This window comes from Heteronotia binoei, chromosome 5 (assembly GCF_032191835.1).
Source record: "Heteronotia binoei isolate CCM8104 ecotype False Entrance Well chromosome 5, APGP_CSIRO_Hbin_v1, whole genome shotgun sequence".
In the NCBI taxonomy this organism is placed as follows: Eukaryota; Metazoa; Chordata; class Lepidosauria; order Squamata; family Gekkonidae; genus Heteronotia; species Heteronotia binoei.
In genome coordinates, this window is record NC_083227.1 from 11,279,312 (window position 1) to 11,296,701 (window position 17,390).

The 17,390-nt window shown below is 48.2% G+C and overlaps 2 protein-coding genes across 2 annotated transcripts in view; one reads left to right on the plus strand and one right to left on the minus strand.

The window, feature by feature from the left end:
* The window catches only part of LOC132571696 (zinc finger protein with KRAB and SCAN domains 3-like), a 242,888-nt gene that overhangs the window by 25,503 nt on the left and 199,995 nt on the right, over positions 1 to 17,390 (minus strand). The window lies entirely within an intron of this gene.
* LOC132571099 (zinc finger protein 883-like) lies at positions 277 to 6,343 on the plus strand. Its single transcript, XM_060237776.1, is given in 3 exon segments — positions 277 to 403; positions 4,576 to 5,034; positions 5,037 to 6,343. Coding segments are annotated over 3 exon segments (1,671 nt in total). The 5' UTR covers positions 277 to 279; the 3' UTR covers positions 6,125 to 6,343.

Below are 17,390 nucleotides of genomic sequence, written 5' to 3' on the forward strand. Positions count from 1 at the left end.
AAGTGGAGAGAATTGCTCTGGGCCGTTTCCTGTTTCTGATGTCTCAGGGGTATTGGTCCAGGTAAGGAAGAGATTATTCTGGAGATGGGTTGTGTGAATACCTTAGGTGCCTCTGCCCCTGAACATTTTCCTGGGGGGCTGAAGGGATCTTCCTTTCCCCCTTTGCTTTCCTCACACACCCCTCACCGGAAAGGCTTTTTAAAGCCACCGAAGAAGCCTGGAAAAGCGGAAGAGAGCTCCTGACCAGCTCACCGACTTTACAACTTCTTTCAGGGTTGGATGACGTCCTTCGAGGATGTGGCTGTGCGCTTCTCAGAGGAGGAGTGGGCGCTGCTGGATCCAGACCAAAAGGCTCTGCATAGGAACGTCATGGCGGAGAATCACAGATTGCTGTCCTCTCTGCGTAAGGCCTCTCTCTATCCCTTGGCTGCCGTTCCCTGAAACCATGAATGTCATTCTGTATTCCGGCGAGCTGACTCTAGAGCAGGGCTGGTCAAACTTGCTTAACAGAAGAGCCACAGAGAATATACATCAGAAGAAGAAGAAGATATTGAATTTATATCCCGCCCTCCACTCCAAAGAGTCTCAGAGCAGCTCACAATCTCCTTTATCTTCCTCCCCCACAACAGACACCCTGTGAGGTGGGTGGGGCTGGAGAGGGCTCTCACAGCAGCTGCCCTTTCAAGGACAGAGGCTCAGAGTGGCCTACAATCTCCTTTCCCTTCCTCCCCCACACCCTGTGAGGTGGGTGGGGCTGGAGAGGGCTCTCACAGCAGCTGCCCTTTCAAGGTCAGAGAACCCTGCCTAAAGATTATGCCTCAATATGGTCTCTCATTCCATCTAATCAAAAACTTTCTTGAGTAGATAAGCAGAATATAACGTTTGAAAAGAGGAAAGGAGGCTAACAGGAGTGGGGAATCAAAACCAGTTCTCCCAGATAAGAGTCCACACACTTAACCATTACATCAAACTGGCTCTCCAAGGAAGGAAGGAAGGAAGGAAGGAAGGAAGGAAGGAAGGAGAATAGATGGGGAGGGGGAAGGGAGGGGAAGGTGGAAAGAAAGCAACTCTAACTTTAAATGTATTTCCAAGCTGCCAGCTGGCGTGGAGAACTGATTTAAAGAGACAAAGGCCTTCTCCTAGCTGGCCGACGAGGTGGTTGGGGCTTTGAGAGGCACACAATACGTGCGAAAGACATGATTGCTTGGTGCAGAACAAGCTTGCTCGATTGCACGAGCTCGCTCAATTGCTTGCTCAATCGCACAGGAGCTAGAGCAAAACCTCTATTTGCTCCATTGGCTGAGGCTCCTCCCTTGGAGAGGAATGGTGGTGGTGGTGGGGGGGAGGAATAGCTTGTTTTGGCAGGCTCTCTCGATTGCACAGCAGAGCTACTGAGCCACAGTTTGGCCACCCCTGCTCCAGAGACCTCGGTGGCTTGCTTTTGACTCTTCGACAGCATTTGCATAATGTGTTCTAGCTGGAGCTCAGAAATCAGTGTCGCCGGGCCCCCGGAGTTCACAGTAGCTGAAGAGCCTGGGACTTTTCAGTTTCGAAAAGAGATGACAGTGAAAGCATTTTCTGGTTCATTTTGGGTACAGCATGCAAGTTATACTATTCGAGAATAGAACCATGGAGTTGGAAGGGGCCACACAGACCATCTAGTCCAGGGGTGGGGAACCGTGGCTCTCCAGATGTTTTGTTTTTGCCTACAACTTCCATCAGCCCCAGCCAGTGTGGCCAATGGCTGGGGCCGATAGGAGTTGTAGGGGGGGAAAAAAAGTCTGGAGAGCCGCTGTTCCCCACCTCTGATCTAGTCCAAACCCCTGCTCCGTGCAAGATCAGCCTGAAGCATCTCCGACAAATAATCACCCAGCCGCGTTTTGAAGGCTGCCAATGAAGGGGAGTTCACCACTTCCCTAGGCAGCTTGTTCCACCTCTGAACTACTCTGACTGTAAACATTTTGTTCCTAATATCCAGCCGGTACCTTTCTGCTTGTCATTTGAGCCCATCGCTTCGGGTCCTGTCTTCAGCTGCCAAGTGGAACAGCTCCTTGCCCTCCTCTAAATGAGCATATATGCATATGAGCATACGAAGCTGCCTTCTACAACCAGACCCTGGGTCCATCGAAGTCAGTATCGTCTACTCAGACTGGCAGTGGCTCTCCAGGGTCTCAAGCTGAGGTTTTTCACACCTACTTGCCTGGACCCTTTTAGTTGGAGATGCCGGGGATTGAACCTGGGACCTTCTGCTTCCCAAGCAGATGCTCTACCACTGAGCCACAGTCCCTCCCCTAAAGAGATATCTGTAGGACCACCACTCTATATGAACATATAAAGCTGCCTTATACTGAATCAGACCCTCGAAGGTCCATCAAAGTCAGTCTTGTCTTCTCAGACTGGCAGCGGCTCTCTAGGGTCTCAAGCTAAGGTTTTTCACACCTATTTCCTGGACCCTTTTTAGTTGAAGATGCCGGGGATTGAACGTGGTACCTTCTGCTTATCAAGCAGATGCTCTACCACTGAGCCACCGTCCCTCCCCTAAAGTCAGTATTGTCTACTCAGACTGGCAGCGGCTCTCCAGGGTCTCAAGCTGAGGTTTTTCACACCTATTTGCCTGGACCCTTTTAGTTGGAAATGCTGGGGATTGAACCTGGGAACTTCTGCTTACCAAGCAGGTGCTCTATCACTGAGCCACAGCCCCATTCATGGCTCTCCAGGGTCTCAAGCTGAGGTTTTTCACACCTACTTTCCTGGACCCTTTTTAGTGGGAGATGCCGGGGATTGAACCTGGGACCTTCTGCTTCCCAAGCAGATGCTCTACCGCTGAGCCACAGTTCCTCCCTGAAATGGCAGCATTTCAAATATTTAAAGGAAACAATCATGTTCCACCCTCCCCTCAATCTCCTCAATCTTTGCTTCCCTTCTGTTCTTTTATTACAGTATAACTATTTGCAGGTTTGCTGCTCCCCCCCATGGCTGTGTCGTGCTTCCAACCAAAGTACAGATAATACTAACTTTATCAAAACAGTGTGTGGACTCTGCACAAGGCACGCGGTTATAGTCAGGAACCTTTTTTGTAGAAAAAGCCCGGCAGGAACTCGTTTGCATATTAGGCCATACCCCCTGACATCACCATTGTTTCATGCAGGGGGTTTTTTGTAGAAAAAAGCCCAGCAGGAACTCATTTGCATATTAGGCCACACCCCTGACATCACCATTGTTTCATGCAGGGTTTTTTTTGTAGAAAAAGCCCAGCTGGAACTCGTTTGCATATTAGGCCATACCCCCTGACATCACCATTGTTTCATGCAGGGTGTTTTTGTAGAAAAAAGCCCAGCAGGAACTCATTTGCATATTAGGCCACACCCCTGACATCACCATTGTTTCATGCAGGGTTTTTTTTTGTAGAAAAAGCCCAGCTGGAACTCGTTTGCATATTAGGCCATACCCCCTGACATCACCATTGTTTCATGCAGGGTGTTTTTGTAGAAAAAAGCCCAGCAGGAACTCATTTGCATATTAGGCCACACCCCTGACATCACCATTGTTTCATGCAGGGGGTTTTTTTGTAGAAAAAGCCCGGCAGGAACTCGTTTGCATATTAGGCCATACCCCTGACATCACCATTGTTTCATGCAGGGTGTTTTTGTAGAAAAAAGCCCAGCAGGAACTCATTTGCATATTAGGCCACACCCCTGACATCACCATTGTTTCATGCAGGGGTTTTTTTTGTAGAAAAAGCCCAGCAGGAACTCGTTTGCATATTAGACCACCCCCCCCCCCCCGACACCAAGCCAGCTGGAACTGCGTTGCTGTGTGTTCCTGCTCAAAAGAAAAAAAAGCCCTGGTTATTAGGCAATTATTCTGGAAAGCAAGGAGGGAAGGTGTTTGGTTCTGCCTCCTGTTTAGGATTTGGCTCTGCCTTTTGTGGCAGCCATTTTGGAACGATGCTCACACTGCCAATGTTCCCTCTAAGCTGTGGCATCTTGTGAGCAAAAATTCTACTTTGTGAGCTACCGGCATTAAATTTCTGAGCAAGCAATTTGGCTACTGCATAAATTAGTTTGCTCTGGGGCCGTCCTTCTGGAGCTAAGAAAAAAATCTGTGAGCCAGAGGCTTAAAAACTGTGAGCTAGCTCATACTCAGTTAGTTTTCTTTCGGCTATCTGATCAGTGTCCCCATATCGCAAGCCTAGTTGCAAAGAACCTTTTGGCTGCCATAACAATCAGGGAGCAAAAGACTAGCTCCTCTTCTTGACGTTTGACAGGTTTTTATAGCTGAAACTCCCATGTAAATTTGCTTTGCTGCACTTTTTATTTCTATGCCAATAAAGGGATTTGGATTGGATTGAATTCCCCTCTCAAGTTGAAAGCTAAATTAAGCCCTGTAAGGTAATTCTGTCTACTTTACTGAAAAGCAGCTTACATATTGTAGCTACCTTTTCTGTCTCTGGGATTTCTAGATGGAATCCTTCCAACAAGGAAGCATCCAAAAATATCCCCAAAAGTGGAGGAGGGCGACAAGGAGAAAAAGGCTTCACTTTTCCCTCATCAGGTTTCTCTTTTGTTCCTTCAGGCGATGGACAGGAGAGCGAGAAAGAGGACAGATGGGAAATGGAAGAAACACTGGAATGGAGGAAGAAATCCATTCCGTATGAATGTATGAACTTCCATGATATTCCATTGCAAGATGGAAGTAATGAGTTAGACAAATGGAATAAGCTTCCTTTAAGTGTAGACATTTTAACTAATGAATTGAATCTTAGCACAAATCAAGGAAGTCACACCAGTGAGAAACCATGTAAGGGCATGAAGTGTGAAGAGAACATCTGTCCCAGTGCAAAGTTTTCAAGACATCCAAGTAATCGCACGGAGGAGAAACCATATAAATGCTCGGAATGTGGAAAGGGCTTCAGTCAGAGAGGAAACCTTAAATATCATCTTAGAATCCACACAGGGGAGAAGCCGTACAACTGCTCAGTGTGTGGAAAGAGCTACAGTCGGAAATCCCATCTTAACAAACATAAAATAATCCACACAGGGAGAAACCGCACCAGTGTTCAGTGTGTGGAAAGCGCTTCGGCCAGAGCGCGCATCTTGTAAGGCATGAAAGAATCCACACCGGGGAGAAACCGTACAAATGCTCAGTGTGCGGAAAGTGCTTCAGTCAAAGCACAAACCTAACTTACCATGAAGTGATCCACACGGGAAATGTACCGTATACATGCTCCATATGTGGAAAAAGCTTTAGCCGGAGCACGCATCTTCTTAGACATGAAAGAATTCACACAGGGGAGACAGCAGTGTGTGCAAAGAACGTCAATCAAAGCACAAGTCTAACTTTGTCAGAAGGAATCCACATTGGGGAGATACCAAATCAATGTTCAGTGTGTGGCAAGAGTTTAAGTGACATCACAAGACTTGTCTCCAGTCAAAAAACGCACATGGGGACAAACTCATTTGCATGCCCTGAGTGTGGAAAGGATTTCGGTCACAGCATCTGCCTTTCAACGCATCAGAGAATCCACACAGAGGAGAAACCGTATACATGCTTCGAGTGTGGAAAGGGCTTCAGCTACAGAATTCACCTGACTATCCACCAGAGAGTTCATACAGGGGAGAAGCCTTATACATGTGCAGAATGCGGGAAAAGCTTCAGTCACAACACAAGCCTTATTGCGCATACTAGAATTCACACAGGGGAGAAACCATATAAATGCTCGGAGTGTGGGAAAAGCTTCACTCAGAGCACGGGCCTTAATTCCCATCGACGAATCCACACGGGGGAGAAACCGTATACCTGCTTTGAGTGCGGAAGAGGGTTCCATCAACGCTCACAGCTCACGTCCCATCAAAGAATCCACACGGGGGAGAAACCGTTTCAGTGTTCCGAGTGCGGGAAGAGTTTTAGCCACAGCACAAGCCTTTCAAAGCATCGAAGAACCCACACTGAGAAAAACTATATTAGCGCTCCTAGTGTGGAAATGGCTCCAATGGCAGGCCAGTCATTTCTTATCATGCCAGGAACTATAAAGGGGAGAAACGGTTTCCTTGATCGGAATGTGGAACGAGGTTCATTTGTAGGAAATAGTTCATTGTACATCAACACGATCGTGCAGTGGTAAATCCCTGGCATCTTACCTATGCCTGAAGTGTGGAAAGAACTTCTCAAGAACTTCACTTCAGTTGGTCGATGCCCAGAAGACTGTATAAGCATCTCTGGTTAATCCAGTGTTAATAATCAAATGACAGTCCGCCTTTGGGAGATTATCTGTATAAATTCTGAAACATTACAAAAAAATTCTTGGTATGTTACAATAAAAAAACTGAGTGTGGGAAAGAAAGCGCAGTGGGAATGAACGTCTTGTGTGGCATCTGTGTTGGTCACACATCAGTTTTGTGTGTAACGAGTACCTTGCTTCTCAGAAACCACAAGCATAGATCCCCAGGGCTTTTTTTGGTAGCAGGAACTCCTTTGCATATTAGGCCACACACCCCTGGTGTAGCCAATCCTCCAAGAGTTAGTTAATGCTCAATATTTGCAACTGTTTTTATCACCGTGAGCTGCCCTGAGCCTGCTTCGGCAGGGAGGGCGGGATATAAATCCAATAAAATCAAGAGCTTCCAGGGCTCTTCGTACAGGGTCTACTGTAAGCTCCAGGAAGATTGGCTACATTAGGGGGGCGTGGCCTAATATGCAAAGGAGTTCTCGCTACAAATAAAAGCCCTGGATCCGTGTGATACAACAAAGGTATTGCAAAAGGGAAATCTGTAACTGATTGGACCAGTTCTGTTGTTCTGTGCAATTGGAAGCAACATTTTCATGCCCTTATCGTGTCTCCAGCTCTCTGTTTCCTTAAGATGAACTGGAGCCAATGCAAGAGATATTAGTTTCAAAGATTTCAGGTTTTCACGGCTGGTAACATCATTAGGGTTTGTAGAATCTTTCAGGATCAAGTGCCGTGTTCTACTGGAGAAAGTTTTCCTTCCAGACGTTTCGTTCTCAGCTGCGGAGAACATCCTCAGTGGCGTTGCAGCCGGAGCAGGTGCTCAGACCTTCTTGGCTGCCGTGCATTGAGTGGGGCCAGGGCTGCTGGAGAGCTGCTATTTCTAGGCTGGAGGGGGTGTGATGAAAGGGCAATTGGTTTGTGGATGTGCCCATTGTTTGGTGGGGCTTCCTGGAAGATTTACAAACACCAGCACAATTTTAACAAAGGAAGAAGGCATTTTCATCCACCAATCTTGGTACCCAGCTCTGCAAAACACCCTACAGACTATAAATTGCAGAAAGTCTCAGAACAACCAGCAAATTCCACAGAACAATCAGCACAGTCAACAACCATCTTCCTTATCTTCAAACCCCTTCCAACCCTCCCAGCAATTAACACAGAACAATGGTCACATTCAACAGCCAGTTTCCTTATCACTACCCTTCCAGGCACGCCGAAGCAGCCTGTCACTAATAACACAGGTCGAGATGCAGGACAGGAACCCGGAAGTGACCGACAGGCTGCTTCAGCGTGCTGCTGCGCCGGCCCCCTGGGCCCCACAACGATGGGACCGATGCCACAGGGACGGGCTCGAAACACTCTATAACCCCTCAAAAGAACAGCAGTCTAGCTCGCTTCCCCCGAGCCCTGCCGCCATAAGCCTCAAGGGGGCTCATTTTGCGGCATCTCCCGGCGGGAGGGTGGCACCCGCACGGGACACATATCAAATGAAAGAGGGGGCGCAGGGCTATCAGAAACAGCCGGCGGAGGGAGTCGGGAGACCACCCCACTGGGGGATCCACACCCCGAAAGTGATGAAGGTGGCGCAGATAGAGCCAACAGAGCAAACAGGACAAAATAAATAGGCTGCATTATGCAGCACAGTTGAGAAAGTGCCTTATCCCATATACTGATGAAGTAAATACAGGATTTGAGAACAAAATTGCACCAGAAGACACAAACACAAAGCTCCCTTACACTGAATCAGTGCTTGGGTCCACCAAAGTCAGTATTGTCTACTCCAGGGGTGGCCAGAGTTGCTTAACAAAAGAGCAACACAGAATAAAGGTCAGATGTTTGAGAGCCGCAAGACATGAACATCGGATATTTGAGAGCCACGGAAGGAAGGAAGGAAGGAAGGAAGGAAGGAAAGAAAGAAAGAAAGAAAGAAAAAATCTCTGCTGGTCTCCTGTCCTGTCTGGCTAGGTCAGCAACCAGAAAACACCAGATAACTCCCTTAGTCAATGAAAACAATGTACATAAATACACAAGCACTTGAAAAATACGCAAAGCACAAGTAGTATAGGAAAATGATCACCCTATCTATATGGCAAAAAAAAAAAAGAAGTCAAAATGCTGTATTACACAAGCTATTGCCAATAAATGCAAATGCCAATAAATGCAAAAGTAACCATATACCAAACCACCAAAACAGGGAGGGAGGAAGGAGGGAGGGAGGGAGGGAAGGAGGGAAGGAAGAAAGGAAGAAAGGAAGGAGGGAGGGAAGGAAGAAAGGAAGGAAGGAGGGAGGGAAGGAAGGAAGGAGGGAAGGAAGGGAGGAGGGAGGGAGGGAAGGAAGAAAGGAAGGAGGGAGGGAAGGAAGGGAGGAGGGAAGGAGGGAGGGAAGGAAGGAGGGAAGGAAGGAAGAAAAGAAGGAGGGAGGGAAGGAAGGAGGGAAGGAGGGAGGAAGGAAGAAAGGGAGGGAGGGAGGAAGGAAGAAAGGAAGGAGGGAAGGAAGGGAGGAGGGAGGGAGGGAGGGAAGGAGGGAAGGAAGAAAGGAAGGAGGGAGGGAAGGAAGGAAGGAGGGAGGGAAGGAAGGAAGGAGGGAAGGAAGGGAGGAGGGAGGGAAGGAAGAAAGGAAGGAGGGAGGGAGGGAAGGAAGGGAGGAGGGAAGGAGGGAGGGAAGGAGGGAAGGAAGGAAGAAAGGAAGGAGGGAGGGAAGGAAGGAGGGAAGGAGGGAGGAAGGAAGAAAGGGAGGGAGGGAGGGAGGAAGGAGGGAGGGAAGGAGGGAAGGAAGGAAGGAGGGAAGGAAGGAGGGAAGGAGGGAGGAAGGAAGAAAGGAAGGAGGGAGGGAAGGAAGGGAGGAGGGAGGGAAGGAAGGGAGGAGGGAGGGAGGGAAGGAAGGAGGGAGCGAGGGAGGAAGGAGGGAGGGAAGGAAGGAAGGAAGGAAGGAAGGAAGGAAGGAAGGAAGGAAGGAAGGAAGGAAGGAAGGAAGGAAGGCCGCCCCCTCCCGCCAGCCCCCCCCGTTTTCGGCCCCCTCCCTCCCTGCTTACCTTCTTCCAGGGCGGGTGGCGGACTCTCCTCCGGGCGGCTGGTGCTGCTGGCAGCGGCTGCGGAGGCTGGAGAGGGCCTCCGCTGGTCTCTGGAGGGCCTCCAGGGACCAGCGCCGGCCTCTCCGCGGCCTCCGCTGGTCGGCGCTGGTCGCTGGAGGCCCTCCAGAGTCTCTGGAGGGCCTCCAGGGACCAGCGCCGGCCTCTCCGTGGCCTCCGCTGGTCGGCGCTGGTCGCTGGAGGCCCTCCAGAGTCTCTGGAGGCCCTCCAGCGACCAGCGCCGGCCTCTCCGCGGCCTCCGCTGGTCGGCGCTGGTCGCTGGAGGCCCTCCAGAGTCTCTGGAGGGCCTCCAGGGACCAGCGCCGGCCTCTCCGCGGCCTCCGCCACCGCCGCCGGGCCCCGCGCGCCGGCGGGGAAGGCGGTGAGTGAGGGAGGGAGCGTCCCTGCGCGTGCGCAGGGGCCCTGCGCACGCGCAGGGACGCTCCCTCCCTCACTCGCCGCCTTCTCCGCCGGCACGCGCGGCCCGCCAGCTCTCTGGCTGGCTAAACCGGGAACTCTAATGGTCCCGGTATAGCCAGCCCGGGAGGCGGGAATAGGGGGCCAGAACCGGGACTTTCCCGGGTGCCCGGGACGGTCTGGCCATCCTATATGGCTTCTCTTATGTTTAGGCTTGCCAATCCCCAGGTCCCAGCCGGGGTTCTTCCACTTTCCTAGGCTTCTCCCCGCCCCCAGTCAGCTGGCCGGCAGGGGGAAACCCCGCCCCCAGAGGACCATGTGCCTTTGGAGGCTTCAGTCTCCGATTGGAAAGGCTTCCTCTTGGGATGGTGTGTCTATGTTACCTTGAAGAAGTTGGCTGCAACTCGTGAGTAGAGACTCCAATCCGTCGCTTTAAAGTCACCAGAAACGGGATGGGTTGGGGTGGGGAAGGGAAACTTCAGCTGAGCACTTCAGTATTCCCTTTGTGGATATCGATTCTCATAGGGTATAATGGGGAATTGATCCGGAGGTTTCGGGGGCACTGGGGGAGCTGTTTTTTGAGGTAGGGACACCAAAGTTTCAGTATAGCATCTAGTGCCTCTCCCCAAAGTGCCCCCAAGTTTCAAAACGATTGGAGCAGGGGGTCCAATTCTATGAGCCCCAAAAGAAGGAGCCCCCATCCTTCATTATTTCCTATGGAAGGAAGAGATTTAAAAAGGTGTGCTGTCCCTTTAAATGTGATGGCCAGAACTCCCTTGGAGTTCAATTATGCTTGTCACACCCTTGTTCCTGGCTCCGCCCCCAATGTCTCCTGGCTCCACCCCAAAGTCCCCAGATATTTTTTGAATTGGACTTGGCAACCCTATCCAACACTCTGTGTCACACAGAGGCCAATGTATATGTGTGTGTGTTGTCAGGCTCTGTAACTCTATCATGCTGAAATTATAAAATACTAACCAAATGGACTTTTCTATACTAACCCCAGCCTTTGTGAGATTGTAGTTACCATGCATATCAAAGGGAACGTTTGAAGTGTTAACTTTGTTTAGGTTGTGAAGAGAGTAAAGGAATGTGGCCGTTAATAGATACCGGCTGGCCAGCATCTTCCCAGAGGCTAGAAGATAAGCAGAGGCTCTCGTGTGAAAGTTTGCACCTTTACTCCCTGTTGCTTTGAGAATAATGCCTTTGTTTAGAAGTTACTTTGATGTAGATTCCATAAGAACCAGAAACACCCCTGCCAAGGTATTAGTCTCAATTTCTGTTTCAAGCTATGAGTTTCCAATAAAAGTATTACATTGTCTCAAATGAATACAGACTTGAGTTTCCATCACCTGACATGTGTGTGTGTGTGTGTGTGTGTGTTTGTGTGTGTGTGTATGTGTATACACACACACACACACACACACATATATATATATACACACTGTGGCTAATAGCTACTGATGGACCTCTGCTCCATATTTTTATCCAATCCCCACTTAAAGCTGGCTATGCTTGTAGCTGCCGCCACCTCCTGTGGCAGGGAATTCCACATGTTAATCAGAGGGGGTGGGACCTGGGAAGAAGGAATAAAAAGGCCTGGGTATAGAGGGAGAGTGTTGTCTCTGGAGAGGCTGCAGTCAGGAGAGTTATCATTGGGAAGGGTGCAGCAGGAGGGTTCCCTCACCCAAGGAATGGTGAGTTTGGGTCTGTTCACATTATAGGAAGAAAACATTTAGTTAGTTGCAATGGAGTTTTTATTTTTGCTTTGTTCCACCTTTACTTTTTCGATATTCACTGCTGTGCTCAAAGTTTGTACATCCCACTTGTTTCTTCTCAAGCACGTATAATAAACCTGTTTTATTATACTGCCTGTTATACTGTCTTGTTATACTGTTGTTATACTCCTCACGTCTCTTCGGTCCTGGATAGAGGGTGTTTTGTTAAGAAGGAAAAGAGGGGTGGGTAAGTTAGCTGGGACGTTTGAAAAAAGACCCTTACCGGAGTGGTGGCAGCCAGTAGAGGCTCTTCCTTCTCCCCTGACATTGTGACAGACTCCAAACAGTTATTTAAGTACAGGCATGTGATAAGGTTTCTACCCAAGATGTACTTTCTACCCAAAATGCTCCTTTCAGATGAGATCAAAAGCAGATGTGAAATTCATGAAAGCTGTAGGATTCCCTTCCTAGGAAATGCCAAAAATTATCTATTAGCTGTGCTAAAATGTCACTGTGGTCAGAGGTATGATTACAGGGATGTCCCATTATCTATTCATTTTTGTCATTAAATGCTGCTTGGTATTCAGATCAGGCCTCATTATAATAATGTAGCATTTGGGAATAAAGATGCAACCCAACATTCCAGCACTGGAGGCCAGCATGGAGAAGACCTGCACGGCTACCATGTACTTCCCCTTTGTGCTCAGGTAGGTGGGCACAAACGACACCCACACGCTGCAGAACACCAGCATGCTGAAGGTGATCAGCTTGGCCTCGTTGAAGGCCCCAGGCAGCTTCCTGGCCAGGAAAGCCACCGTGAAAGAGATGGCAGCCAGGAAGCCCATGTAGCCCAGGGCACCATAAAACATGGCCACAGACCCTTCGTTGCATTGCAGCGTGATCTGCCCAGCCTGGGAGTGCATGTCGGACTCTGGGAAGGGGGGAGAGGCTCCCAGCCAGAGGATGCAGAGGCCAACTTGGATGCTGGAACAGGAGATGATGATGGAGTTGGCCAAACCCTTCCCCAGCCATCTCCTCATCCTGTTCCCTGGCTTTGTTGCCATGAAGGCCACCACCACAGTGACGGTTTTGGCCAAGACAGAAGAGACAGAGATTGAGAAGATGGTGCTGAAGGTGGCTTGTTGAAGGAGACATGTCACCTTTGTTGGCTGGCCAATAAACAGAAAGGAGGAGAGGAAGGAAAGCAAGAGAGAGATGAGGAGAATATAGGTGAGGTCCCGGTTGTTGGCTTTGACTACTGGAGTATCTCGGAATTTAATGAACAGCCCTAAAATACCACCAGTGATTAGGGACAAGAAGAGAGGAATGACAGTTAGGATAACTCCCAGAGATTCTTCATAGGACAGAAATGTTGTAGCCTTCAACACACATTTAGTTTGGTCACTGTTCGGATACTGATCTTCTGGACATTTGTCACAATGGTCTGCATCTGGAAAGAACAAATATAATTTTAGTATTTGTGTGTATGCTTTCTGGTATGCTTTCTGTCTACATCTATGATGTGGCCTCATTTGGAAAGCTGCTTCTCTTATCTCCTTTCTGTTGCTTCCCCCTGATCTCTGATGTGGGGTAACAAGAGTCTTGTCTTGAACCGTAAACAGTTCTGGATGCCAGGGTTGTGCATTCGGTTCGGCCTAACCCAAAACAACCCCGGAAAGCAGCTGATTCAGCTGTATTCGGGCCATCTAGAGCCAAATCAAAGTTTCTGATCTGACTCGGGAGCCAAATACAGCAATCGTGAATAGCAGCCAAAATTCAACGGCCATTTGGCTCCATTAAACCCTTTGGGCCATTGAAGTCAATAGCAAAATAGCATGTAAGAAATTGTGGCTTGGGGGGGGGGAGAGGGATTGACGTAGAGGCTCCAAATTTGCAGAGCAGCTGCAGGGCCTCTCCCCCACAGAACCCCCAAGTTTAAAAAAGATTGGACCAGGGGGTCTAATTCTAGAGGCACCCAAAGTAGAAGATGATGATGATGATCTAAAAGCATCTTACCTATTAACAGAACTTACCTTCAGTTTCTCTAACTATAGTTCTTTCCAGGGCTTTTTTTGAGCAGGAACCCACAGGCACGCAGTTCCGGCTGGCTTGGTGTCAGGGGTGTGGTCTAATATGCAAATGAGTTCCTGCTGGGCTTTTTCTGCAAAAAAAGCCCTGGTTCTTAACTGGTGCTATCCACTCTTTTTCATTTAAATATTCTTTTTTGTTTGGCTTGGGATGGAGCAAGGCATTATTCTTAGCTTAAGAGTCAAGAATTCTAGCCCAATTACCAGTTAATTTATCCTTAGAAGATATTTGTTTATTGATTGATTGACTGGTGAAATGGATGTTATCTTAAATGCTAAATAAGATGTTCTACAATGTTATATATACCATAGTACTTTATGCAGAGTAGAATTTTGTTGCATATGGAATTAATCTACTTGTTACTGCTTCACCCAACAAAGTTCTGTATAACTTGGAATTTCTAAAATAAACTTATCATATGTTTAAAAATAAAATAAAGGACGTTTATTCCTTTTGGGGCTTTCCAAGGCTCTTCCAAAGACTTTCTGGTCCTCTATATGTTTGTTGAAATTTTCCAATAAATATCCCTTTAATCTATCATCCATCTCCTCATTATTTAGAGGGTTCTCCCTGGTAAACCAACTCCTGTATACATAGGTTGTTGACCATGGGCATTTGCTATCTTTCTCTGATTTCTTCCACTTGTGTATGTGGGTGAAGGATGGATCCTCACCTTGTTATTTTGAGGAGCTGATGGTCACACATTTAATTGGCATGTGAAAAATCCCAGCTATTTGCAAGTGTATGCATGTATATATTTCTACCTTTCCTTGCATCCTACAGCAACCTGTAACCAGCAAGGTCCTTGTTTTAGAGTCACCCACCTTCCTTTGTGGAGATGGTTCCTTCCGGGCATGGAACACAGTCATAGCAGCAAAATGGCTTCCCTTCCTGAGTCACTTTGACTTCTCCAGGCTGACAGCTCTCGGAACACCTCGAACGGGGGGTGGACTAACCGGAAAATCAAGCAGAAGAGAGAGGGAAATATCAGTTGTTTTGTTGATGCAGATATACTATACAGGCTTGGCTTTGGAACTTTTGAGTTCAAGGCCTAATTTGAAGGTTACACTATTGATCAGGGGTGGAATTCTAACAGGAGCTCCTTTGCATATTAAGCCACACACCCGTGATGTAGCCAATCCTCCAAGAGCTTACAAGGCTCTTTTTTGTAAGCTCTTGGAGGATTGGCTACATCAGGGGTGTGTGGCCTAATATGCAGAGGAGCTCCTGCTAGAATTCCACCTAGGGTTGCCAATCCCCAGGTGGGGGCAGGGGATCCCCTGGTTTGGAGGCCCTCCTCTCGCTTAAGGGTCATCAGAAAGCGGGGGGAGGGAAGGGAAATGTCTGCTGGGAACTCTATAATTCCCTATGGAAACTTATTCCCGTAGAAAATAATAGAGAATTGATCCTTGAGTATCTGGGGCTCTAGGACAGATATTTTTTGATGTAGAGGTACCAAATTTTCAGCATAGCATCCAGTGTCGCTTCCCAAAATACCAAGTTTCAAAAAGAGTGGACAAGGGGGTCCAGTTCTATCAGCCCCAAAAGAAGGTGCCCCTATCCATTATTTCTTATGGAAGGAAGGCATTAAAAAGGTGTGAGGTCCCTTTCAATGTGATGGCCAGAACTCCCTTGGGAGTTCGATTATGCTTGTCATACCCTTGCTCCTGGCTCCACCCCCCAACGTCTCCTGGCTCCACCCCCGAAGTCCCCAGATATTTCTTGAATTGGACTTGGCAACCCTAATTCCATCCCTGGTCTTGGTAGAAAACCAAAGGAGTGAGAGACTGATTTTCATTGACCCGTTGGGTCAGGGCAATTTGGAAGGAAGCGCTGGAGGTGGTCAATGAAGGATTTGCTGTCTTTAGATACAGGATGGGAGGCTGTGGGCTGGCATTCTTAGATCCTGGATGGCAGCGCTTCCAGATCAGAGCAAAGGAGACATATTTTCACAGGTTTTCAGGTTCGCAGAAACCAGATGGTTTACAGAAGGGAAGCCTTAGTTCCGGAACTGTGAATCCCACCTTGGCGGAAGGTGCAAGTCTGAGGCTTCTTGCAACACCTGGGGACACGAATGTGGCTATAACATGGCTGGTTTTTGGCCATTCAGGTGTGTCTCTTGTGGTAGCCCCCATCTTTTCCGCTTGAGCCACCCCCATATACCTGATCAGTATTGGTCCCTTTTATTGGCAAGTTACGCTGGTCATTTCTTGCTTCCACCATCCTTTCATCATCTTCGCTAGAGGTCGAGATCCCTGGACCTCCTTGTAACTTCCCCATGTGTTTCCTCATCCCATTTTCCAGCTATTTATCCTAGGACTGTCCTTGTCACTTCCCCATGTGTTTCTTCATCCCATATTCCAGCTATTTATCCTAGGGCTGTGTGTTTGCTAGTGTGATTTTATCATTCCTATATGCTTGTTGAAATTTTCCAATAAATGTCCCTTTAGTTTATCATCCATCTCCTCATTATTTAGAGGGTTCTCCCTGGTAAACCAACTCCTGTATACATAGGTTGTTGACCATGGGCATTTGCTATCTTCGCCCTCCTTAATAAATTCCCCATATACCTTGTCTGAGGGCAGTTTGTCTAACAGTGATCTGGTATAATTTTGGGAACTCTCTGAACCGCAGCTGGTGGTTGGCAACCCCTGATTCTGAGTTGGATCTTGTAAGAGTTGTTTCTCTCTATTTTTCAGAACATGCTGGCTTTAACCAGTTTGCTGTAGTGGTTAGGTGTGCGGACTCTTATCTAGGAGAACCGGGTTTGATTCCCCACTCCTCCACTTGCACCTGCTGGCATGGCCTTGGGTCAGCCATAGCTCTGGCAGAGGTTGAGAGACAGTTTGGTGTAGTGGTTAAGTATGCGGACTCTTATCTGGGAGAACCGGGTTTGATTCCCCACTCCTCCACTTGCACCTGCTGGCATGGCCTTGGGTCAGCCATAGCTCTGGCAGAGCTTGTCCTTGAAAGGAAGAGCTGCTGTGAGAGCCCTCTCCAGCCCCACCCTCCTCACAGGGTGTCTGTTGTGGGGGAGGAAGGTAACGGCGATTGTGAGCTGCTCTGAGACTCTTCGAAGTGGAGGGTGGGATATAAATCCAATATCTTCTTCTTCTACTTCTAACCAAGGCCAGGTCTAATGAGCCACCGTGGATTGTATCCGCACTGGCCTTAGAACGATCTTCAAGGTGATTTCCAGATGTAGAGGCAGCCTTTCTTACTAGACACAGGATGAAGCTCTGGGACTGGATAAGCTAGGGCTGGACTGAAAAACAAGACTTCTGCCTTTACGCAGTCTAAGTTAGAAAACACACCTTCCAGGTGTGGATAAGCAGTGTGCCCAGACAAGCCCTAATACCACGGTTATCACTGTGCTAATCTCTGTACATTGTCACATTCTGCAATCCCTTTTTTGTCCGTTTAAATATACCCCAGCTAAGTAATATTTTTTGGAGAAAGATGGCCCAGAAATGTTACACAAGAATGAATAAACTAATACATTCAATTACATGATCATTGAAAACGATCAAGATGCCATGAAGCTGATAGATTTCCCCACCTGGTTTAACTGCTTGGACCACATAATAGCCTCCTGGTCAATGGTGATTTTGGGCCCATGGGATGGCTGTCTCTCCGCTGTCCCAACTTTCACTCCCCCATGGGAGTTATTGGGAAATCCCACCCACTGCACAATATCATAATCTACTGAAATGTCCCTGTTCTTATCCAAGTACACTTCACCCGTGGAAGTATTGTAAAGTGGGACGTTCCTCAGGAAAGCATGAAGCTAAAAGGAAAGAGAAAACTTAGGCACTTAGAAATCAGACAAAGAGGGTGGATATCTCAGCACAGTTCAATTGGCATTCTGAT